General features: G+C 33.2%; 1 protein-coding gene across 2 annotated transcripts in view; it reads right to left on the bottom strand.

Annotated features, from left to right (window-relative positions):
• Positions 1-1,681: 1,681 nt before the first annotated feature.
• The window catches only part of RBM46 (RNA binding motif protein 46), a 29,514-nt gene continuing 3,653 nt past the window's right edge, over positions 1,682-27,542 (bottom strand). The window contains exons 3-6 of one of the 2 annotated variants that reach the window (XM_024569205.2): positions 26,668-27,135; positions 25,378-26,160; positions 8,265-8,324; positions 3,565-3,706 (exon numbers count right to left, since the gene is read on the bottom strand). In XM_024569205.2, the coding sequence (XP_024424973.1) occupies positions 8,269-8,324; positions 25,378-26,160; positions 26,668-27,135 (1,307 nt within the window). In that variant the 3' untranslated portion in view covers positions 3,565-3,706; positions 8,265-8,268. Of the gene's footprint in view, positions 2,640-3,564; positions 3,707-8,264; positions 8,325-25,377; positions 26,161-26,667; positions 27,136-27,542 lie in introns of those variants that run through there. The other variant, XM_024569204.2, reaches the window with a different exon arrangement.

The following is a 27,542-nucleotide window of genomic DNA, read 5'->3' as shown; positions in this document are numbered from 1 at the left end:
AGCTACATCAGAATAGCCTGTGATCAACTAACCAGGGAAGCTCTCATTTGAACCAAAGGCCATTTATACATCCTAGACTGTAACATTTAAAAGCACAAGTAACTGTTCACAAGCCAACTGAAATTTCATATGCAGTATGACAAAATTAACTGCTCAAGCATAACATCATAGAAAGGGACAGTGTTTGACATGAATGTAGTAATTTCTGTACTTCTGGTTAATGGGAACAGAAGAGATGAAAAACTGGTACAATTAAATGAAGATTACTCTTTAAGGTTTACAGTTGCAAGTACGCGAAACAGTTTATTATTGCATTATTTTATTATTTTTCCATATGCACAACTGTGAACATGCCTTGCCCCACCCTTTGTAATTTTACCAAAATAGGATCAGCTACCACTTGAGTGCCTTTTATCTGGCAGGTGTTTTACCTTTAGTATTATAAAGTGTTTATCACCATTTTACATGTGTAAAAATATGCATCAGATAGATTAAAAACTGCGTCCAAGTCAACGAGCTGTTACTTGGCATGAGTGGTAATCAAACCTGATATTAAAGTTTCCTATCACATTACCATAAATAATCTCAGTACAGTGTGGTTGGTAAGCTCTCTCAACTGTTTATTGTTCAAAGTGAAAAAGCTACATGGGACTTTGTAATTATTATGATTTGGGCCATTCCAAACATTTTTTAAAATTTATTTATTTTTAGAGAGTGGGGAACGCAGAAAGAGAGGGAGGGAAACAAAGATGTGCAAGAGAAACAGATTGGTTGCTTCTCACACGTCCCCAACAAGGGAACCTGGCCCGCAACCCAGGCAAGTAAGTGCCTTGGTTGGGAATCAAACCTACGATCTTTTGGTTCACAGGCCGATGCTCATTCCACTGAGCCACACCAGCCAGAGCCCAAATATTTCTATGAAAAAATTAATGTTTTTTTTTCTTTTGATTTGGAATCTCAGTCACCTCTGTATCTTAAGGGTATTACCATAGTAACTGGCAAACACTCAATGTACATTTGCTAAAGGAGTAATATAAACCCGAGTCATGGTAATTGCAAAATTTTTGCAATTCATACAGCCAAAAAAACAGGAATGCTGATTAAGTATAATATCTATGCCCATTTAAATTAGAAAAACCAAAGGCAGTAACCTGGAAAATCAAGTACTGCATATGGGTATACGGAATGAACTTGCTTTAAAAAATGGGGAAAAAATGAGACTAATTTACTAACTTCTGCTAGAAACTTAGATGTATTTGTAACCATTTAATATTCTATGTATGCAAATCCTGTCATACAGTTTACATGAGTTGACCAACAAAGTTAATGTCAGTATCTAGTGAATTTTTGTCTCAATTATGTAAATGATTAGAAATTCATTATAAATGTAAACTACTAAAATGTTAATCCAAATGACATGAATTCATTATTCACAAGTAAAAGGGGGAAACTTCATTGGGTTCATCAACACAGTATTTCTATTGGCCTTGGGAAAGGACTTTTATTACTATGCTTCATAAAAGCAACAGTTTTCTACAATACCCTCGGTTTTGGTCCCATGCAGACTCTGAGCCTGTAACTGGACACCCGGAAGGGACACTCTTCTCAAAACAAGGTCAGGCTGCTGGTGAGAGATGTGTTTGTGTGCACAGTAATAATCAAAATAAAACACATGCAGATGAGAAACATCACATATTTAATGTAAAAGAATTTGAATTCAAGTACAAAAATTAAACAACACATGATTTCAACATTAAAAAACCATAACACTTACTACTCAAAACTATACAGTGAATATCAAAAACACAAATGAAACATAACTACTAAAACCTTAAATACACTAACAGCAAAATTATAATTTATTTTTATAACAAATAATTAACTAAAATATTTATAGTTATTTTCAAGGACCACAATGGTAAATTGTTTTTTTTTCTCTAATACTGAATAAAATTTGCATCTTAATCATTTTGCCCTTCATTTCTTTCTACATAATAGTTAGATGCTTCTGGTTATGTAATTGTTCTAATCTCTAATACACATAGTGACCCTTGGTAATCAAACCCAGTGTAACCACTGTCTGCAAGTGCTTTAATATTGCGAAATGTTACGTAGCAAACTTATTATGCAAAAATTTAACATGAACTACTGGGTTCTACAGCTCACTCAGGAATTAGAAGTATTTAAGGTTCCCAAAATTTAAAAAGAATAGTAGTTATACCTTTATCAAGAGAAACCAGAGTAACTTTTTGAACTTATCATTTTTACAAGTTCTACAACTTGGGTTATTCTGAATTATGGCTGATGTTTATTTTACTATGTTGAAACATGTATTTATAATTTAAAACCAAATGTGCAAACCCAATTCTAAAATAAAACAGTATTTTAATCAGCATGCTTTACAAAGAACCTTTCATGCTCATGTCTACAATATTTTCTTCAGAAGAATGAGGCCTGACTGGAGATATACAGTCGCTGTCCAACATGGCTGCCATTGGCAAGTGACACTGTTGGTGACAAGGGATAGCTCGGATAAGAATAAGGCCTTGAAGTATAAGGAAGCACGCTGGGAATCCCAGAAGAGAGAGTAGCATTAACAGGGGAAAGACTATTTATTGAGCTGCGACGGAAACTGTAGTCTGCAAATAAATACATGAACAATTATGCTGCACATCTTTATGGATACAAATTTAATTCAAAGAGACAAAGCATTAAAACTATAATCACAGTTTAACATAATGTTCTAACACTCAAAGTCCTGATAATACTACATTGCTGGTAAAGACTGTGTCCGTATTCACCGAAAGGCAAATCCTGACAGTTTTATTAGTCAGTATTACGCTTTTATTCACTGACAATGCTTCAGAGATCTTAATAAAATGCATTGCTGAATATCTATTTCTTGGATCTCTATTAATTGTTTTGTGTCTTTTTTTATCACACAAAAGAAAACCTCTGATTTATCTTGCTCCACCATGAAGCTCCTTTTAAATTTGGTTCTGATGCTAAGGGGTAGTTCATGAAGAAAGGATAAAACACAACAAATTCACATTTGCTTTCTTGCGGGGAAACTGTATTAGGTATCAAACCAGCAGAAACATTCACCACTGGACTACAAAAACTAACTGTCCAATATTTCATTATTTAAAGATTAATATAAACATTTATATAACTCAACACACCAATTTAATATTAGCATCCTACTGGTACCACAAAACAGTAAAATGAATCATCTTTATAAAATAAACTTCAAAAACCATTATCAACTGATAGTATAGAAAAATCCAAAAATTAACCAAATTAAAAAAATTACATTTGAAATATTACTGTTCCACAATAAACTTTCATCTTATGCAGCAACAATTTCCTGCTGCTTCATTTATTGTAATGTTTATAGATGCATGTGAATATTAAAGACCAAATTTGTAAATCCCGTACTTTCCAAAAACTCAACTATGTTCTTTATTGTAGATTAAGCCATAGGTGTGACAATAACTATAAAATGATCATTTTAAAAAGTAATTGTGTTTCTAAGGATGAATGAAAAGGAATAATGCTATCTAATGTACAGGTAAGGTTTTTTTTCTATATTTTCCTGGAACTGAAACAAATAAGCATTAACTTAATGTTGTCATGGGACTTAATATTTGGCCAACAGGAATGGATCGACTGCAGAAGAGTAAGCTCAAGCAACATCAGAAAGGACCTAGTTAAGAAAAGAAATGGAAAAAATAAAAATCAATTAAATATAGGTTTAATTTCTAATGTTGTAAAACTCTAATAGAATTTTATATTAGTTTTTGTTTTTATCAATGGTACCATAAGATTAATAAAAAGCAGTTTGTTCCAAGATGACATAAATACATTAAAAGCATCCATTCCAAAATATTTTCAGTATTTTAAAATTGGATAAAGAATTACTTTGATACCAAACTAGGAAACTCCAGGTATCAGAGATACTTCTCTTAAAGGATCCACTTTGCCTGAAGGGTTATGGTATTAAAGGTTATGGTATTAAATACAAACAGAAAGTTAGTGCTCCTATTAATTCAAATGACTGCTTTACATAACGTTCTGGTTCTCTCCTCCTACAGATGATCACACCAATACAGCTGATTCCTTTTTAGACATGCGTCTATGGCACAACCAGCTCTTTCGAATTTCAACAGTGTAGTTAGAGACAGCGAGATTTGGAAGAGCAGATCTTCAGTTATATTTTGTAGGTGGGGAAATGTTTTTCAGAGAAATCACTTTCACTCTGGGTTTATATCCACTGAAGAGTTACTGCAGCCTGTTCATGAAATGTGGATGGAAGAACTATCTTCAGAGGAAAATTTCACAAAGGTAGTCAGACAACTGGCTGATGGCATAGTACTTAGGTCTCAAAATGTAGATTCCTATAGTACCATACTGTAAACCTTTAATTTAAAATACAATAATCAACTGTTGTATTCTCACATTTTTTAGGAGACTAAATCAAAATACAAAATTAGAAATTGGCACTGATGAGTTTATTAATACAGGATAAATCAAAAGAAAAGTTTCCCCAAATACTACGAAGATTAGAAAACACAAAGCTTCGGATGTTTGTAAGATTTACAAGTATTTCATGGAGCTGTGCAACCAACCCCACCACCCAGAACACTCTCCTTGCTCTAACCAGAAGAGACTCCCCACCTATTAGCGGTCACCCCTGACTCCCTCTCCCGAAGCCACAGCAACCGCTAGTTTTTCTGTTTCTACAGATTTGGCTATGCTAGACTTTTCACATAAACTGAATCATAAAATTTATGTGGTCTTTAGTATTTTTTATTTATTTTTTTAGAGCGAGAGGGAGGGGGAGAGGAGGAGAGAAGGGCAGGACAAAGAGATCGATTTGCTGTTCCCCCAGCATGCTCTCACTGCTTGAATCCTGCAGGTGCCCTGACCAGGATGGAACCCACAATCTTGGCATAGTGAGACGATGCCCCAACAGAGCTGACCAGCCAGGGCTTTAAGTAGTCGTCTTAAATTGGTTTCTTTCTTTCTTTTTTTTTACTGGATTCTTAGCATAATGTTTTCATGGTTCCTCCATGTTGTGGTATGTACCAGAACTTCCTTCCTTTTTATATTCATTGTATGTATGTACCGCGTTTTGTCAATGGTCATTTAGATTGTTTCTAACTTTTGGCTGTTATAAATAATGCCGCTAAGAAATAATTTTACAAGACTTTGTGTGGACATACACTTTCAATTCTCTCAAGTAAATACCCAGGAATGGAATTGTTGGCACTATATTTAGCTTTGTGAGGTACTACCAACTATTTTCCAAGGCAGCTTACACCATTTTATACTCCCAACACCAATCCGTGAGGGTAAAGCATCTGATATTTTGACCTATGCAATATACTTCCCAGACCTCTGATATATATTTTAACCATTTCTTCAGATTTTCATGGGATGTTAAAATTTTTCTCATTCACCATTTTATTACTTCAATTGTTAACATTCAAATAGCCATGATTGAAATAACTCAATTTCTTCACTGAAGCATTAAATTTTTTCATCTACAAAACAAAGTTTTTTGGTTTTTTTTAAGTAGCACTGTATATATACCCAGAATATGGCTAAGTTCAAAGAGATAAAAAATAATAATAATAAAAATAAACTTCTATATTAGAATATAAATAACATTTATTATTTATTCCTTTGTACTTTTTCCATCCCAGATGAGAAAATCAAAAGTTAAGTGTAAAGTAGAAGAAAGAATTTTCAGAATTGCTAGTTATTAAGCAACTAAAAACCTGGGAAATATTTAAAAGTCATTAACTAGAAAAATTTAAGTGATACTTTTGGCTGAAATATATTAGTAATATCAAATTCACCTTTTAAAAAAAATCTCATCTACTTTTCCTACGGCAATTATTAGGGACAAAATTTTAAAGGGTATGTTTGTTCTCTACTTAACTTTTCCTATCAGGCAACTGACAACAAAGGGCAAGAAGGAGATATGAAATGAACAATTTTTTTCCCCCTAGGCCCCACAGAGTAGCTTAGGTCAGTCTTTCTGTTTTAAGATGATTTATAGGAGGCTTTGAGTATTCTACTCTTAGTAATGGATGACTGGATAAGAAAGGAAGTTATTGTCTGTGACTGCTTCCTTAGAAAGTTCTAGTTGGTTAATTATTTTTTTATTACTGGAGTTACATTTTTCAGATTCAATTTCAGGAAAAAAACTCATCTGTTCTTTATTTTAACTAGTGTTTAAATTTGCAACATATTATTCCACACAATTTTGAAAGAACAATTGGGGTTTTACATTTTTACTGTGAAATTTTGATAGTGTATAACAATTATCATAAACATAAAATCTGTCAGATATCTGTATTTTCATTTTTAAGAAATTACAGCTGTTTCATTTTAAATTATCTGAAGATTATAACTTAAACTTTCAAAAACAAGAGTTTGAAATTCTAGAAAATACAACTATAGTGACAGCAATCAGATCAGTGGCTGCCTGGGAAAGACAGTAGGAGAAATGTGTTACATTAAGGGTGATGGAAATGTTTGTTTGCTGCTTGTGGTGTCATTTCACAGACAAATACCTACATCAAAACTGGTCAAAGTGTAGACTTTAAATATGTGCATTATATTGTATTGCTCTGAGTTAGTGTCAGTGTTTCCCAAGCTACATCCCATATAATTGAAGTACCTCAAAACAAGAATTCCCGTAACAAAACAATCTTGGGAAAAACTTAGGAATGATGTGTTTAACATAATGGCTAAACAGGTGGCCAATACAATTATTCAATATGCATTATGATTTCCCAAAGGAACTATGCAGTTTTTCCCAAACTTGTTTGACCTTAGAAACAGTTATTTCACTGAAGAACTTTTATAAGTAAGTTTGGAAAGGGCTTTTAATGGGAATAATATGTAATATGGAAACTTTAAAAGCAAGACAGAAAATTCTTGAAATATGCTAAACAGAGGGATTATAAACTCAGATGCCTTCAGAGGCCAAGATGTAACAAACAAATAAATGGAAAAAAGAACTCAGAGAACCAAATGGAAAACAGGTATCTAGCTATTGTACTGAAATTAAACCTAGTTGCTTTTCTTTTAAAAAAGCTGAAGAGACCAAACAAATCTAGAGCTTTCAGTTTTCTACCTTTGTATTAAGAGATTAATTATGTCAAATTTCTTTTAATGTTAGTTTCTAAACCACTTGGAAAGTCAGTAACAGAACAGCGGTCTACCAAGAGAAAAAAACCAGACCAGAGCTGCTACAACCTGGCTTCAATATAGCTCAAAACTGTAGCTCCCTAGAAACACTACCTGGTCAAAAGAGAAGAGAAGATAAAAGCCTTAAAAAGATAATTTTTTAGGTTTCGTTTCTATCAGTAAAATTAGTCCCCATAATTTATAATCTCAAATGTAAAAACTTATCAGAAAAGGTAGTTCTGAGAACAGCATCACATATTTGAATTTTTATGCTAAGATTAAGATCTATAAAAATAGTTATGTCTTAATCACAACAAATATATTTTTGTATCTGCAGTTTGAGTTATATTAATAGCAGCTATACTTATTGAGCACTAAGTGCTAAAAATAACTATATATGATCAACACTATTTAATTCTTACAAGATAAGAACTATTACTTGCCTCTTTAACAAGTGGAGGCACAGAAAAGTAAAGGAACCTATTCGAGAACACAGAACTAGTACATGGTTTGCTACCCACAAGACTACCACATTCTTTTTGCCTTCACATATAAAAAGGAGTTTAGATAATCTTTACTCAAACTATAAACTATCTCTAAGTTCCTACTAAAACTTATCCTTCTCGGTATCATGTTAAAAAATTAAACAGTGAATCCTCATAAATGTAACTTTTATTCTAAATTGTATCAACAATAATTTTGGTTTAATAAATTTGAAAAAAATTGAGTTCTATTTTCAGGTAAGTTTGAGAAATACTCATCTATACACATAACATACCCATTCCAACTACATCTACTTTAAAATTCACCATCTTGCTGATTTACAATGTACACCGCTAGCATGTTAAAAGTTTTGAGAAGACCTGAAATAGTAAGTGTAACTTTTTAAAAGTTGGCTTAACAAGTCTATAATTAATAAAACTGTAATAATCAAAACATTCCACAAGGTTTTATTGGAAATTTTTAATTATTTATCCTTATAACTATAGGAATAATAATTTATAACTGGCTTTCTGAAAACTGAATATATCACTTAATACTCCTAAGAGACTTTTGCTTACCTGTTCATTTTCTCCAAATTCTTCTACATAGGTCCAGGCTGAAGAGATTGTGTTCCCTGTCTGTAAGCAGTGAAGACAGAAAGAAATTGAGTCTTTAGATTGATGTTATCCCTATCTTGGGAGTGCATGGAACCCTTGATAACTTTAGTTAAAAACCTTTTGATCATAAACAGGAAAATAAATTTAGAGAAAAGGAAGTAAGTGACAAATAGTTATCATTTCTGAAGCTATCATCTGCAAAGGTAAGCAGAGACAACAGTACTTTGTTATTTGAATTAAAATTGAGTTAATACATTGTCAGAAAAAAAAACCCCGTATCTTTCTATACAAATTATCAGTACTTCTTAGTTGGTTTTAAGATTTCAAAAGTAAATGAAATTACCCAGGTTCTGATAAGCGGATAGCCAAAGAATCCTACTGAATTTTAAAAATATTAACATCTTTTCCTTCTCTTTTAAAATGAGATAGCTGGAAAGAATAACACTAAGCTTAAAAACATTTTGCTTATTAACAGCTAAACTTATCTACTTGAAACCTAATGTAACCATATACAGTACAACTCGGGACAGTCATCCATTTTAGTCATTCATCTCTTTACGTGCCTTAAAGCTTTCTGGTAGAAATGTGTATCTAACTCTATGCTAAGAAACAGTGCCTAAAAAGTATGAACAAATAAAATGGTTGATGATCTACATAAAGCTACAGATTTTTAAATAGCCATCTTAAAGATTGTAACTCAGTAGAAAAAAGTAATCACACTATTTTCTGATTTTTACATGATCAAACAGGTAATCAACCCTCCCAGTGAGAACTTGAAAATGTAGACAATTATTATAAAAGTAAAAATACCTATCTGAAAGCACTGAGAATGAGCAAGGCAGTGAAGAATAATGGGATCAGTCAAAGGGGGAAACTCAGAGAAGTGGGCACGTTTTGGAGGAGACTTTCCACTAGAGTAACTGGCAAATTCTGAAAAGGGATCTTGGAGGCAAGAAAAGATAACGAGAGAGAAAAAGTTCTGAGGAAGAGAAGGACAAAAATTGAAGAGGAAAAGCTACTGATGAGGCACGCCTGGAACCCTGAGTAAATCTGAACTAGAAGTAGACCAAATTTAAAGAATAAATTCAACTTCAAATCTCAATTCCTGCCTGAATTAAGGTAATCAGGGATTGCTAGACACTTGGGACACCTTTCTGAAGCAAAAATAAATCCTCTTTGAATAAAAACATGCATGCTAGCTTTCAAATTATCTCTGTATTTTTTTGTGTACAGTATCTGTCATTCAATAAAAAATGCTATCTAAAATGAACAATATAACAATGAACAGTAACAATCTACAGAAAAATTAAAGTTTTCAAAACTTTATATTAAAATAGGTATGTCTAATAAGTTCAAGGAAATAAAAGACATGACTAGAAGTTTTGGATGGAAAATGGACAGTATTAAAACGAAGAGTCAAATGAAATGCTAGAACTGAGAAATGAACCCAAATAAATGGTTTTATAAGCATGTCAGACACCGATGAAAAAAGAATTCATGAACCAAAAACAGGTCTGAACAAAATACACAGACTAAATATACAAACAAACAGTACAGAAAAAGTATAATAGACATGAGGTATGGTAAAAAAAACTTCTAACATATGTGCAATTTGAGTACCACACAGAAAGGAGAGAGATAATGGGACAAAAGCAGTATCTGAAAACAAAACAACTTAGAACTTTATAAAACATGTGAAAGGTATTGATCCATAGATTTTAGAAATAATGAAATCCCAATTAAGATAAAAAACTATGAAAAGTAACGTAAATCCATCACAGTAACAGTTCTGAAAATCACAGATTAAAAAGATATTAAGAGTAGCAGAGGGCAAAAAAAAGTTTGTGTTCAAAGGAGTAATAAGTAAATTACAACTGGCTACTCAAAGGATACAATGGAAGCCAAAAGACAGTAAATGGAATTATAACCTCAAAACACTAAAGGAAAATAACTGCTCATCTAGTAAAAATATTGTGTTAGCCCTAGCTGGGTGGCTCAGTTGATTGGAGCATTGTCCCATACACCAAAAAAGTTGCAGGTTCAATAACTGGTCAAGGCACATGCCTAGGTTGTGGGTTTGATATCCACTTAGGGCATGATATCCACTCAGGGAGGCAACTGATCGATGTTTGTCTCTCTCTGAAATCAGTAAATACATCCCTGGGTGAAGATTTAAAAAAAAATACTGTTTCAAAAGGAAAAGTGAATTAAAGACATAGTCAAATTAAACTGAACTAATTTATCATTTCCAAAGGAAATACAAGTGAATGTTCTTTGGGTAGAATAAAGAAACAATTGTAGTGGAAGCTTAGAAGTGTAGGAGAAATAAAGAACAAAGGAAATTATAAATATGTAAATGATAAATGAATATAAAAAGTTTTTAGTATATTCACTAACAACTATTATGATTAGATACATGAGATTTAAAGATATAGGTTTAAAACATATGGAAATATCAAGACACTATATAAACTGGAAGAAATAAGAGAAGTTAAAGTGTACTAAGGTCATTGCATTTGTCTGTAATGTGATAAAAGCACTAATTAATATTAGGCTTCAGTAAATTAAGAATGTATACTAGAGTCCACAGTGCAATAACTGAAAAAGAAGAAAGACTTCATGACTAATAAAACTAAAAAAAGAAAGAAAAAATGGGCAAAGAAGGAATCTATCAAAAGAAGGCAAGAGCCCTGGCTGGGTGGCTCAGTTGGTTGGAGCATCATCCTGTATACCAAAAGGTTACAGGTTTGATTCTGGTCCAGGCACATACCTAGATTGCAGGTTCGATCCCCAGTCAGAGTGCGAATGGGAAGCAACGATAGATGTTTCTTTCTCACATTGATGTTTCTCCCTCCCTACCCCAGCCTTCCCTTTTCTATGAAATCAATAAACATATCCTCAGGTGAGGATTTAAAAAAAAAAGAAGTCAAAAAAGGAGACAAGGGAAATAGAACAAGGAATAAAAAGCAAACAGCAAGATGAGAGACTTAAATCCAAGCACTATCAGTAAGTACAGTAAATGCAAGATGACCAAGCACTCATAGGACAGACTTTCAACACAAACAAGCAACAGCAGAAACAAAAAGAAGTAACTACATATTGGGCTCATCTTAAGGCTAAGATACAGGAAAAGGAAAGCCTAAATAAAAGAAAAAATATATAACATGCAAACTCTAACCAAAAGAAAGCTTATGGAAGTATGCTTTAACACAGGAATGCATGGCAGAGATAGAGTAACACAGTATAGTGATAAAAGACATATTTCACCAGAAAAATATAACAATTTTAATTTCTAGGCACCTAATAATACATAACCTCAAAATATATAAAGCAAAAATTGACAAACCAAAAGAGGAAAATATAAATGTATAATCATAGTGAGTGGTTTTCATAACCATCTCAGTAAGTAATCGAATAAACTTATCTAATAAAGATCATGAAAGATAATGAAATTTAAATAGGATTAACAAACTTGATCTGAGATATATGTGTATGTATATATACATACATAATATATGTACACAATATACATACATATGTATTTACATATACCTACATCCATAGTTTGTGAGTTGAATTAGGTGCCCAAAAAGATATATTGAAGGTCACTAAAAATGTGACCTTACTTGGAAATGGAGTCATTGCAAATATCGTTAGTTAAGATTAGATACTGGATGGAGTACAGTCAACCTTTCATCTAATATGACTGGTATCCTTAAACATGTATAAAAACAGAGAGTACACCATGTGAAGACACAGGGAGAAGATGAGTACGTTACAACAAAGGCAGAGATAGGAGTAATGCATCCACACGCCAAAGAACTCAGGACTGTTGGCATCATCAGTAGCTAGAGCAAAGGAAGCCCTGGCCTGCATGGCTCAGGTGGGCATCATCCTACAGACCAGGGGTGTCAAACTCATTTTCAACAGAGGCCACATTAGCCTCATGGTTGCCTTCAAAGGGCCAAATGTAATTTCAACTCTTTAACAGTTAAGGACTAGTTACATTTATTTATACAGTCCTAAAATTACATTCGGCCCTTTGAAGGCAACCTTGAGACTGATGTAGCCCCTGGTGAAAATGAGTTTGAAACGCATGCTGTATACCAGTATGTCGCTGGTTTGATTCCTGGTCAGGGCACATGCATAGGTTGCACATTTGGTCCTTGTTTGGGACATGTGAGAGGCAACTGATCAATGTTTCTCTCCCTTTCTTCCCTTCTCTCTAAAAATAAATAAATAAAATCTTTAAAAAAAAAGAGGTAAGGAAATTCTCCCCTACCAACTTCAGAAAGACTATAGCCCTGCCAACACCTTGACTTCTGACTTCTAGCCTCCAGAACTGTGGAAGAATAAATTTCTGTTGCTTAAACCACCCAGATTGTGTTACTTTGACACAGCAACCCCAGAACTGCAATAACAACTGCAAATAAATTCTTTTTAAGTAGGAATGGAATATTTACTTTAATTGGCCCTTTAAAAATCAAGAAGTACAAAAATGATACATAATAGACTTTCTGATCATAGGAAAATAAACACCAAATATATAACTACAAAAATCTATGTTCAAGAGGAAATCAAAACAAAATATAAATACATCAAAACATGTATGATACAGATATAACCATATGTAAAACAGAAATTTATAGCCTGAAAATGTATATATTATAATAAAAGGCTGAAAACTCTAATTAAGATGCAATCAGAAATGCAAATTAAAACCACAATGAGATACCACTTCACACCTGTCAGAACGGCCATCATAAACAAATCAATAAACAAGTGCTGGAGAGGATGCGGAGAAAAGGGAACCCTAGTGCACTGCTGGTGGGAATGCAGACTGGTGCAGCCACTGTGGAAAACAGTATGGAATTTCCTCAAAAAACTAAAAACAGAACTGCTTTTTGACCCAGCAATACCACTGCTGGGATTATACCCTAGGAATCATGAAACACCAATTCAAAAGAACCTATGCACCCCAATGTTCACAGCAACACAATTTACAATAGCCAAGTGCTGGAAACAACGTAAGTGCCCATAAGTAAATGAGTGGATAAAAAAAACTATGGTACATTTACACAATGGAATACTACACAGCAGAAAGAAAGAAGGAGCTCTTACCCTTCATGACAGCATGGACGGAACTGGAGAGAATTATGCTAAGTGAAATAAACCAGGTGATGAAAGAGAAGTACCATATGATCTCACCTATAAGTGGAACCTAATCAACAAAACAAGCAAGCAAGCACAATACGACCAGAGACACTGAAGAACAAACTCACAGTAACCAGAGGGGATGGGGGAGTGGGTGGGGATAATGGGGGAAAACAGGGGAAGGTCCATCAAGGAACATGTATAAAGGACACACGGACAAAGCCAAAGAGGGTAGGTTCGAGGGTGGGAGGTCATGGTGGGGTGAAAATGGAGACAACTGTACTTGAACAACAATTAAAACTGCCCAACTGTTGTTATGAAAGAATGTGCCAAACTCACTAATGGACAGAGATGAAAAAACCCTAAAGAAAATAAAAACCAAAATTAGGAATACATAAAAGATAATATACCAAGACCAAATTGAGTTTAATTCTGAAATATAAGATTGATGTCACATTCAAACATCAATCAATTCATTTATAGGAATAACAAACATGATACAATTATCTAAATAGATGTTTGATAAAATTCATCACCCATTCCTGATAAAAACTCTTAGCAAACTAGGAATGGAAAGGAATATTTTTAATGTGATAAAGGGCTTCTATAATAAAAGCTAAAACAAACATCACACCTCAATGGAGAAATACTGAAAGTTTACAAAGATGCCTTCTATCATTTGTATTCAATGCTGGACAAGCAGTTGGAGCCAGTGCAATAAAGCAAGAGAAAAAAGAAACGTATAAAGACAGAAAGGAAGAAAAAGGCTCATCATCTGCAGGTGACATGACTGTGTATGTAAACATTTAAAAGAGTCAAATTATTAGAATCAAATAATTTTATTAAATATTCAAAATAAATTATGTATTATAAAAATGTCAGTTCTTTGCAAATTGATCTACACATTCAATTCCAATCAAATTCCCAACAAGATTTCTTTGTTATCAATTTACAATCTGATTTAAAATTCATACAGAAATGAATTTTATTAAGGCTGAGAAGAGTCAAGATAACTGTAAATAAGAAGTGTGAAGATATTCTGTACCAAATATTAAGACTTACGATAAAGTTATGTGATTAAGATCAATGCAATAGAATAAGGAACCCAGAATAAAGTGTGTATGTGTGTAGGGTATGTAGGGGTGTGTGTATATAAACATGCACACATACACATACATATATAATGGATTTCGGCTAAAGGTGGCACTGCAGATCCATGGGGAAAAAGGCAAGCAGTTTTTTCAATAAATGGCGCTAGATAAGTGACTATCCATACTGGGGGTAAAATGAACTTGGGACATACCCTCACTTAATTTAAAAGATTACAAACATTTCTAAAAGATAATGTAAAAGAAGGTAAGCTAAAATTCCTTAAGCAGAAGATATTAATTTAAAAATATTGATAAATTGAAGCATACTAAAATTTAAAACTTCAAAGTGTAACATGAAAAGAGAAGAATAGTAAGCCGTAGAGTGGAAGAAGGTAATTGTAAATATATATCCAAAAAACAGTTTGTATCTTAAGTAATTAAAAAATGTAACTCAAATCAATGGAGGGACTAAGAAATCTAAAACGAGACTTCAAGAGAATATCTTAATGCCACATAATCTTACTAAAAGATGCTCAATATCATTAGTAAACAGTGATATAAAAATTATAATCTCCATGAGACAGAAAAGTATAAAAATATGCTAACCAGAATGTTCAAAATGTTAAAAGAATGGTAACATACAAGTGCTGGCAGGAATGTGGAATGACTGAAACCCATATATTGGTAGTAAAGTTTAAACTGGTATAATCACTTTGGAAAACTGTTTGGCACTATCTACTAAGTTTTAAAAATATGACTCGCCACATGTTACTCCTATGTATTAAAAATGTATGCAAATGAGCACCCAAAAATGTACAAGAAACTTCAGCGCATCATTATTCTAACAGCCCAAACTGAAAGCACCTCAAATCTCCAACAATAGAAACAACGAATAAATTATATCATGTCAGTGTAACACATCACTGGAATGAATGAACAGTACTGCTATGTGCAACATGGACCAAACTCATAGTGTTGAAAGAAGCCAGAAGAAAGTATATAAAGTGTTGTATTAATTTTGAAACACAGAAGTCAGAAGGTGGTTTCCTCTGAGAAGAGAAAAAGGTAATATCTGGGCAGAGGTACAGAAGAGCCTTCTGGGAGGTAGATATTTTATGTCATCACGTGGCAGTTACACTGATGGGGTCCTCTGTGGTGATACAGAAAGTGTATAGCCATGATTTGTGCACTTCTCTGTTTGAATATAATGTAACAATTTAAGAATAAAAAAACAGGGACTTACCAAAGCTACTATAGAGATATACATACATGACAAGTTGATCATTTATAATTTTGATAAAAATAAAACCACTGATTATAAAAAGTTCTTATCAAAATGAAAAATGATTAAGAATAATTTGAAAGTTATAATGTTGATTTTCAATAGAGATGATAAATGGAATGACTATAAAATACCAGTCTTCCCTCCATAATGCCTTCATATACCACCACTTCCTATTCTGCAATTAGATTTTGTTAATCTTTAATTTGAAAAAAACGAGTTTAACAAGAAAAATGTTGGGATTTTTAAGTTATCAATCTAGAACAATTATATTTTTGTTAATATACAGAATAGATGGTGATGATCCTCAAAGCCAAAGTAAAAACTATCAATAGAATATCAATTTAATGGCAAACACAGGTTATTACATGTTGCTTTAGCCCAATTTAATTTTTTTCCATTTATTAGTGCCATTCCTTTAAAAAAATCACTGTTTATTAATAAATATATTCTGAGCAATTATTTCAAAAGGGATTATTCAGTAATCAAAACACAAGGCACTAAGGAAAAGAAAAGGTATGTCAGAAAGTCAAGTAAGAATCCTCTAAACTTCAAAGATCAGAGACAATCTAGTTTTCTATAAAACTAGAATCAACAAGACTTTGAACAGTCTCAACAATCTTGTTTAAGAGCAAAGTTGGAGGTATCATGATACCTGATGTTAAACTATACTATAAATTCAATATAGTAACCACTGTAACCAAAACGGCCTGGTACTGGTGTAAGAACAGGCATATAGATCAATGGAACAGAATGGAGAGCCCAGAATTAAACCCATGTCTTTATGGTCAATTACTACTTGACAAAGGAAGCCAGAGCATACAATGGAGTAAAGAGAGTCTCTTCAATAAATGGTGTTGAGAAAATTAGGCACACACAAAAACTAGACCAACTTATACCATATACAAAATAAACTCAAAATAGATATGACTTAAATGTGTCTCAAAACCATAAAGATTCTAGAAAAAAACATAAGCAGGAAAATCTCAGACCTCCCTTGTAGCAACATTTTTGCAGATAGATCTCCTCAGGCAAGAGAAACAAAGGAAAAATAAATAAATAAATGGGACTACATCAAATAAAAAGCTTCTGCACAGCTATAGAAACCATCATCAAAATGAAAGGGAACTCACTGAATCGGAGAACATATTTGCCACTGATAACAACAGCTAAGGGATTAATTTCCAAAATATATAAAGAACTTAGAGAACTCACAACGCTAGGAAGAGATTAAAAAATGGGCGAAGGACCTGAATAGGCATTTCTCCAAGGAAGACATACAATGGCCCATAGACATGTGAAAAAATGCTCAACATCACTAGCCATAAGAGAGATGTAAATTAAAACCACAGTGAGATATCACCTCACACCTGTCAGAAATGCCGCCATCAATAAATCAACAAACAAGTGCTGGCAAGGATGTGGAAGCAAGGGAGCCCTAGTGCACTATAGGTGGGAATGCAGACTCATGCAGCAGCCACTGTGGAAAATAACATGGAGTTCCCTCAAAAAATTAAAAATGGAACTACCTTTTGACCCAGCGATCCCACTCCTGGAAATATATACTAAGAATCTCAAAACGCTAATTCAAAATATGCAACCCTATGTTTGTAGCAGCATTATTTACAATAGCAAAGATCTGTAAAGAGCCCAAGTGCTCATCAGTACATGGGTGGATAAAAAAAGCTGTGGTACATTTACACAATGAATGATGTGGCCATAAAAAAGAAGGAACTCTTACCTTTTGTGACAGCATGGATGGACCTGGAGATTATTACTCTAAGTGAAATAAGCCAGTCAGAGAAAGATAAATACCATATAATCGCACTTATATGTGGAATCTAACGAACAAAATAAACAAAATAAACTGATGAACAAAATAGAAACAGAGGCATGGCTACATGGAATAGATGGCTGTCGAGGGGGTCAGGGACTGGATGAAAGAAAGTGAGTGGATTAGCCAAACATATACGCATAACCCACCAGAGGGAAGGGGATGGGGGTTGGGTAGAGATGGGCAAAAGGGGAGAAAATGGGGACATCTGTATTAGTGTCATATGTAACATATCTATTATTGTAGACAGTAATATCTACCTCAGATATTATCAAAATAATGTATCATATTCCCTGACCCATGTGGCTCAGTCCCACAAAGAGAGAGGTCACTGGTTCGATTCCCAGTCAGGACACAATGCCTGGGTTGCAGGTTCACCCCCTGGTCAAGGCATGTACAAGAGACAACTGATCAATGTTTCTCTTAACATCAAAGTTTCTCTCCCTCCCCTTCTCCTTCCTCTCCCCTCTCTCTAAAAATAAGTAAAATCATTTAAAAAATAATGTCTTATATAAAGGCATTTAGCACAGCACCTAACATATAATTAAGTGTTCTAATAATACTTATTATTAATGATGGGAAACTCCACTGCCTTGGCTTTGTTTTCTTAATATTCTTCTTCAGTACTTGTATGGTACCTTTTTAAGTATATGGCACTGTTGTGGGCCTTTTACACAATTTTTCCTCATTAAATACATATAATTACCCTATGAAATACTGTTAACATTCCCATTTTACAGATGAGGAAAGTGAAGTATAAGGGGCATAAAGTAACTTTCAAGTAAGTAATAAAGCTGGAATGTGAACTGAGGAATTCTGAGACCAAACGTCATGCTCTCTATTCTATGCTGTTGCCTATGTGCTGTGCTAAATTTAAAGGACTGAATCTCCCTCATCTCAAATTAGGTTCAGATCATCCAATTATACATTCTTATAACACCTCGTACATCTTCCACGTTTATAAGAACTGTAACTGAGTAACTGTCTCCCTCAATAGACAGGCTCTATGAAAGCGGCAACTGTGTCTGATTCACGGCAGGGATGCTCAGGACTGTATACAAAGCAGTGTTTGGTATTTGTTGAGTTAACTTATATACAGGGTGGGGGAAAAGTAGGTTGACAGTTGTTTGTATGGAAAATAATACAAAAATTAATAAATAATAAAAGAATAAACACTGTTTTATGTACTCAAAACTGTAAACCTACTTTTGCCCCACCCTGTATTAACAAGGATTAACAACCAGCTAGCGGTCAGTCAATATACTGAAAATGAGAACAGAAAGGCTAAAGGAGTAAATAACAATAAACAAAAGCATTATGAGAATAACCTCTTTAAATCAAAGTTTTCAAAAAGTAACTTTTTCAGAGGACTTCAAAATAGCAAGACTAATATAATATATCTCAGAGAGGTAAGGAAGATAATTCTGAGTTATAAGAGTCTAGTAAAGAATCTTTTCTTCTCCCATGCATTTATTTAACAACAAATAAATCATTTTCATAAAATATGACCTACTGTATATATAAAAATCTATATAATACAGGCCACTTTTATACTTCAAATGTCACTTGCCATCAGATAAATAATGACACACAATAACTAATACATCTTTAACCAAAAACTATACATTTAAGGAGCAAGAAAAACCAAGTAGTTGTTAATATTCTGATGATTTAAAGCTTCTGATTAGCTAGGAGACTAAAGTTTTTTATTTTGTTTTCTTTTGTTTTAAACCCCCATGGGAAGTTCACCATTCTTGGAGGTAATGCACTCCCAGGTCTTAGATAGAGGACGTGTTACTCTAGGAGATGATATGTCCAAAATTAACTAACAAAGAATAGACTCTATATTTAATTTTAACCAAGAAGCCCACAAGCAACTGACACAATAATTTTAAAATTATTAAAAGTACAGATGATCACTTCAATAAATTCATCACAGTAAAACCCATTTTCTCAAACACCTTTTGTCTCAATTTACAGTTCATTCACTAAAATATATTGCTATAACATAAGCAACCGTTGTCTACTAAATATTAAGTAGGAACCAGAAATAAAAGCACAATAAGCTAAAGACTATGTGCAACTTCTCACACAGATTTTTAGTGATTCTAAACTCCCCCCCCCACAAAATAAGTAAGCCACAGAGGGGAGAAAAATCAGTATTACATTGAAATTCCTTTTAAGGCCAAGTTAAAAAATATATTTAGGTGACACCATGTGGCAAAATTGTGAATTGCTAGTGACATCTAAGAATGGAATCTAGAGGCAAAATTTATTGTGGCATTGATTCAAAAGGGGAAATTTTACAAACTATTATTTTCTAAAATGCTAAATGATAAAACCAGATGATAACTTACAAATAAATAAAGCAGTAGCTACTGTTAAAACTACTGAAGTAGAACAAGTATTTTAGGAATTAACCAAAGATACCAAGAAACTAGAGGATAGAAAATCAAGCATGACTACACTAATGTATAAAAGTAAATGAAATCACATGATCACTTTAGCAAGTTAATAACATAACCATGGAAAACTACTAGTCAGATGATATGTTTTAATACACATCATTTCCCTAGATTCTCTGTTACAAAAAGAAAATTAATTTCAAAACTTTTAGGCAATTAAGTTGTTTTATAAAATCTTGATTTTGACTGTACTATAATTAACAAATTCAAGAAATAACCAAAAAGCAATTACTTGTTCATACAAATAAAACAGGTGACTGAATGAATCTTTCATTTTTTAAATCCAGTTGTTCTGCTGTGAAGTACACAGATGTAAGCTTTGAATTGTATGAAGTAAGGGATATTCAACTGATGAACAGTTAATTCATGAAAAAGCAACTCTTAATTTTAAACTATTTGAACTCAAGTATGTAACTTGATAGACAACAAAGATTTCAAGTATTATTTTTGGTCCTTCATAAGACTTTTAACCATATTTAAACAAAACCATAATTTGGGAAGGTAAGAATTTCTTTGAGGTCACCAAATAAAACCCTCATATTTTAGATGTGAAGGCACTGAGGCCCACAAAGAGTAAACAATTCATTTGCCGTTCCAAGGTCACAGTTTGTTGGTGGCTGAAACTGTAGGTTCATGTATTTCTATTTGATTACTCATTACTATATTAAATAAGCTCCTTCTTTCACATTACTAACTCCGTAAGAACTATGGTCTGTTAATGCAAGTGTCAGTATCATTAAAATTATGAGGAAAACCACATGATGGTCTTTCGGAAAAAATATTTAAGTTTCAAGAGGAATAGAAATATATTTTCATGAATACTGGTCCCTAATGGAAGGTCAAAGACACATAGTTGAGTTAATGGAATTTTTGTCTTATCACTTGATCATGTGAAAACAAATTGAAGTATAAATGTTGATGCTCATCCTACTTCTTATTTATCTAAATGAATTTGAAAGCAAATTTTAGCAAATTTTGTTGTTTAATATCCCGGTTTGAAACACTATCATAAAAATTAAATCTGTAATTAACACTGGAAAGATTAACTTTCTAAAAAACTATCATTATTTTTATTCTACTTATTTATAATTAAAATTTTCATTATAATATATCACCATTATATATTGTATCTAGCTTAAGAGAATCCTAAAATTATCCCTTAAATTAAAAAGAAAACTGAAGGTTTCTCTTTGTTTCAAAGCAAGTTATTGGCAAATTTTTAAAATCAAAATTTGATATTTTTTGTATTTCTGCCCATCAATCTGGAAATAATAGCTCATGAGAAGAAAAAGCACCGTACTTTTCACATTAAAACTACTCAGAATAGTATACCTTCACCCTGCTGTCTTCTATTTCCTAACTTTCAACTAAGTTGTAAGTGATAATAGAAATCAAACTCTAATTTAAATATTAAAGAAATAGAAAAAACATTGTGGTTGTCATGCTTAGAATATATATATACTAATACTTTACCACTCAATTACCAGAAAAATTAAAGATTCTAATAACGTATGTCATTACAAAGTCCAATATGAGAAGCAATTTTCAAGTCAGCTACAAAATGAATATTAAAAAATATTCAGAAGGTATTAAAAAGATGAATATTCACACATAAAATGGTCCACATAAATCAAAATAAATTATTCTAGAAAAAAACTTACTTGCTCAGAGGAAAAGCAAATAACATCAACATAGTTGTACTAAAAAAATACTTGCAAAGGGTTAAAAAGCAGAACTGATGAAATTTCAATGACTAAAGTCCACTTCCTTTCAATTTCTAATTCTTAAAATCTGACTGAAATCACCAAAGCAAACATCATACAAAATAATTTCCATTAACTCACCACTGTGCTGTTTTTCTAAGTGTTTATGTTGTGTCCCTTCCTGGTTTGGTCTTCTTCTGGATAAACTCTTCTCCGGATTTACAACTCAGATCAGGTGGGAGGTGTGCCCTTCCTTGGTACTCCCCAAATAACCTATGCATAGAGTTTGTGCTTGCCTTCTTCTGTACAACATGAATCCGTAAAAGCAAAAACCTGTTTTATTTATCTTTAGCTCCAGACTGCTCAGGAAAATACACTTAGCACAGGAGAGGCATTCAAAAAGATTTGTTCTTTAATTAAACTTCATTATCCACGGCCAAAACAAAAGAACACTCAGATGAAATTAAATCAATGGCACAAGCTTGTTTGTGACAGAGGTTCTTCGCCCCTGTCTTAAAGGTCTACTGGTCATCAAAGTAAACAAACTCTCACTTCAGCAGTATTACAAACACAGAAACAAGAAAAGAAATGCCTTGCCTGCAATTAGTTGTTAATAACTGATTTAGCAAGATGAATTAACGACACATACTGAGGCAACCTCCCTCCTTCCAGTAAGTATTCTCCAGGACTTTCTTCTTCAAAACCATTAACTCTCCAGAACTTTTCTTTTGACTTCGCTCCCTCTACTCCTGCATGGCGAAGAACCCTCCAGGGAAAAGCAGTGGCAATATTGGAAAGCAGTGGCAATATTGAAGGTCCAGATTCAAAACAGAGGCATAGGTTTAAGAAAAGCAGGATTATTCACACTGATAGTCTGATATATTATTAAAAATACAAAATTATGAAACAGAAAAGTCTTACTTAACAAGATAATAGTGAATGACCCAAGATGTCTCCACACATCAAATATTTGGTATAGAACTATCTATTTCCTATGCCCCAACTCTGTATTCCACCCATTAAATCCAATGAGTATCCCACTTATTACAAATTCCAAAATATACCCAGGTAACACAGAATTTCTTATCATATTGGTTGAGATTAGTGAGATTATTCTCTGATGTTATGAAGATGAAGATAGTTCCTAAACTTAAAGTAAAAAAAAATGAGGGTTCAATTTTGGCATTAACCCCAGCTTTCAGCTTTTTGTTCTATTTAGGGGCATTTTGCTTAAAATAGAGCTCACTTTAAATGAGAACCAAAACCCAAGATACTTTAAAAATTGATTTTAAGGGACCATATACCAAGAACCTCTGGTATTCTGGTAAGAGTACTAAATGGTCCCCGGAAGTAAACTCCTTGATTTCTAGCACTCATTTAGATGCCTTTTACCCCTTAAAAAACTTTCTATTTTCCTCATAACACCAATGATAGTTATTTAAGTAAATAAAGTCTCGTTTTTTGTCTTTTATTTTTCAAACTTGAAAAACAGGCATGGTAATGCCAAAACAACATGAGCATTAAAAGTACATTCTTAAAGAGCTCTGAAATAAAAAGGTAAATGACAGTTTAGTTCACATATAATAGTCAAAGATCATCAAGGTAAGACTGGATATCAAAACAGCATCAAATTGAAAGGATTAACAGAAGTATATTAAAGCAATCTTTTTTAAATTACTACACCCAAGGAGATCATCCTAAAATGGCAGTTAAATTCACTATCTAGGAAATCATATTTAAATTCTTTAAGAAAATAAAGCCAACAATTATTTAATATTGGGTTCGCCGAAAAGTTCATTGGTTCTTCCATAAGGTGGCTATAGTAGTGCTTAGTAATCTTTAACTTCATTCAAAAAAATTTTGTCAAGACTGTACTATGACAGCTGTCATATCAGCATGCATTTAAAAAAACTTATCAAAATCGGTGAATTTTTATGTAACCATTTTAATATAGAAGATGGAAGAAAATATGTGACATTTTCAGTGTATTATGCTTTATTATTTCAAGAAAGATAAATATGCAACTGAAACACACACACACAACAAGATTTGTGTAGCATATGGAGAAGGTGTTGTGACTGAGGGAACATGTCAAAAGTGGTTTGTGAAGTTCCTTGGTACTATTAACATTTTGGCCAAATAACTCTGCTATTTTGACCAAATAATTCTTTGCTGTGGGGCATTGGAAGATGTTTAGTAGCACCCTTCACTTCTACTCAACTAGAAGCCAACAGTGGGAGATAGCTGACATACTCAAAATGCCTAATAATTTATTAACTTAAATGACTACAAAATTACCAAATATTTTCCAAAGTAATAATTAATGAAACTACCAAAAATATTCCTAATACTATGGGAGTAGCTACAATAGACAAGCAAATCTTTACAATATGTAAAAATTACTTTCCCTTTTGGCAATGTTTTTCTTTTTTGCCTGACTTCTCTTAACAAATTTGAGGATACCAATTTTAAATAGATTTAAGCTTCAGTAGCATGGTTCTGCGAACATGTAACAGATCAAATTTAAGCTAAGTTTGACAACTACAATAAAAAATTATAATCCTTAGTTGGTGACCTTTCCTTTTTATTGTTGTTTTTCAAGAAACCACTGTTCTTCTAATTATTATTATTTGGGGCACAAAGTCATCACCAACTGAAATATATAGCTGCATTTAAAAAGGAGACACACTGGTAGGAAGGGGGTACCTAACAAAACAGTAAAAAACAGGAAGTAGGAAAATACCAGAGTGATAATTACATCTCTTCCTTTACAATGCAAAGTATCTGGCCCAAAGCCTTTCTTAATTATCCCTCAAAATTCAGGGGTGTCCAACCTATTGGCATCTCTGGGCCACACTGGAAGAAGAGATGTCTTGGGCCACACATTAAATACACAAACACTAACGAAAACAAACGAACAAAAAATCTCATAATGTTTTAAGTAATTTACAATTTTGTGTTGGGCCTCATTCATAGCCATCCTGGGCCACACGTGGCCCGCAGGTCACGGTTGGACACCCCTGCTACAGAAACTCACTTTTTTAAAGCATGAAACTTAAAAAGAAAATGGTCATAAACATCTTTTAATGATGCTTTTTGTCTTTCATGAGTAATAATGACAAATTTCCAGATTGGTGAGCATAAGGCTGTGAACATGACCCATCTGAAATGGTTCCGATTTTACCAACTTCCTACCCCCAGTGGGTAGGCTTCACCAAAGATTCTGGGGCACGTATAAGTTGGTTTAAGTCACAAATCCTGTAACTTACATACAATAGAAATTATTTCAAATGAGAATGAGTCATTACCAAACAATAAATTCATGAAACAGGATCATGACCTCTGAAGTAAAAGTTTAAATAAGCTAAACGTAGCTAAGTCTCCATAGGAGAAATGTCTCAACAAAATTTACCACAATTTCTTAAAACTGAGGTAAAATTTATGTTAAATACTCACCACTAATGTTGAATTCAAAGTAAACTTATAAATAATCTATAACAATATTTCATATTCTACAATATTATTTAAAGTATTTTTAAACTTACCCAAATGAAGTAACGTAAACTGAGCGGCCAGTTCCTTTGCATCTTCTAACGTAGTACAGAGTTTGTCTGGCATGAAGTAACTCTGGGCTCCATTTGCAATAGCAGGAATAACAATTTTATACACCAAGAGTACTTTCCCATCTTGACTTGTTGTTGAATATAAATAATATTCTGGTGGTGCCCAATTATTTTTGTTGCAGTAATAATCCAAGTGCATTACTGCAGAATTGAAATGATTTGATTTTAAAGAATACATACTAATCGGAGTAAGCTTTGTTCCAGGAAAAAATGGGTAAGTGCATCTATCAATTTCAGGGGAGCCTGGGCTATGCTGACCATTGAGACGAGCTGGAAGAGCTGGTTGCTTTCCTAGAGTTTTCGGATGGCTCTCGTCTTTGTTAGCAAACACAATCAAGTTTTCAGAATTGGGGCTAATCTGACCATTAAGATGCTGTTTCCAGGTGTTTTCTTTATTTACTGGTTTTGCCAGTGTTACCTCAATACTTGCTCCATCAATGCACTTCCCATTCATAACAGACATAGCAGCCACTGCATCTTCTCGGTTGAAAAAGTGAACAAAAGCATAATCTCTAAGTTTCTTTACTCTTTCAACTGCACCAGGTTTGAATTTATTGAATTCTGCTTTAATTGTTTCCTCTGCAGTTGAGATCATTAAATTTCTAACATAGAGAACTTTAACTCTCTGCATGGTTTCCTCATCAACCTCTTTCTCTGGGTCAGCCCAATCTACTTGAATGGTATGGCCCCACAGCTGGAATGTTCCTGTAAAAAAGAATAAATTAATATGAAACAATTAAAACAAAAGTCAAGTATTGTTAAGTAAAACTGTTTCTCCAAAGAAGTGGAAACTCTAATACATGTCAACATATTTGGTTACACATTAGATTCCTACTCACACAAAAAATTTACTAAGGCAAACCTAACCGGAACTTTTGGTGAAATTAATTTTAACAGCCAACAAAACAAATATGCTTCAAAGACAGATCTTTACTAGAAAAATTAGGCATTGTCTTTTGGCTTTTTATCAAACACAGCTAACAACTCAATATAAGTATGCCATTCAGTAAATTATTACAAATAATGACACATTTTATGGAAACAATTTATTGTTTTTTAGAATCACTTGATTTACTTTACTTCCTTACTGAATCTTTATTCCTCTTTAAGGGCATATGTGTTTTCATAATATTGGTCTATGAGATACTGTCATCTTTTCATATTTATAATGAAGGGAATATAGAAAAATAACCTTCAAAAGGATAGACTTACCTGGAATTAGTTTTCTCCGGGCCATAGCGGCGGCTCTGTGAGATTCGTATTCAACAAATGCAAAACCACGATTTTTAGTCTTATCAGTTGCACTTGGATAAACAATGACATCTACAACTCCTTCTGTAACTTTCTTCATTTCATCCAAAATTTCTTCTTTCTTCTTTTCCTTGGGAATAGCGCCAATAAATAATCTGCAATTATCCAAGCTTACACATACACCAATAAACTTCCCTGGTCGAATCTCATAATTATTAAGAATTCTGATGGCTAACTGGGCTTCTTCTTTTGTAGTGTACATCACAAAAGCATAACCTCGATTTTCACCACTAAATTCCATCATAAGTCGAAATTCATATATCTTCCCAGCTCTTTCAAATACAGGAACTAACTCATCTTCATACATATCACGAGGTATTTTTCCTACAAAAACTTCACAGCCTCTAGGTGGAGGTGGACCTTCCCAACCTGAAAGACAAAAATAAATAAATACAGATAAATTCTAATAAGCTACTCACATTTACTATTTAATCATTCATTCACTGCATAAATGTACCATGAGCCTTCTTTGTGTCACGCACAATTCTAGATGCTGGAGGATACAATAGTGAGCAAAACAGAAACCCTTTCCCTCGTGAAGCATATAGCAATATAGAAAGGAGACAATGAGTGGTAAGTGCTATGAAAATACAGCCACAGAAGGGTTGATACTTTTGGTAGTCACGTATATCTTCCCAGCAAACAAAAAGTTTAAGCAGACATCTGAGTGAAATGAGGCAATGAGCCTTGAGGAGATATATACATATATATCAAGAAGCAGCAGTAGCAAGTGTGTCAGGCCTGCATGGCTAACATGTACTTGAGGGAGGGGTAAA

The sequence above is a fragment of the Desmodus rotundus genome, chromosome 9, assembly GCF_022682495.2.
Source record: "Desmodus rotundus isolate HL8 chromosome 9, HLdesRot8A.1, whole genome shotgun sequence".
Classification (NCBI taxonomy): domain Eukaryota; kingdom Metazoa; phylum Chordata; class Mammalia; order Chiroptera; family Phyllostomidae; genus Desmodus; species Desmodus rotundus.
Note: the sequence above shows the minus strand (reverse complement) of the source record. Positions and strands in the feature narration are given on the sequence as shown.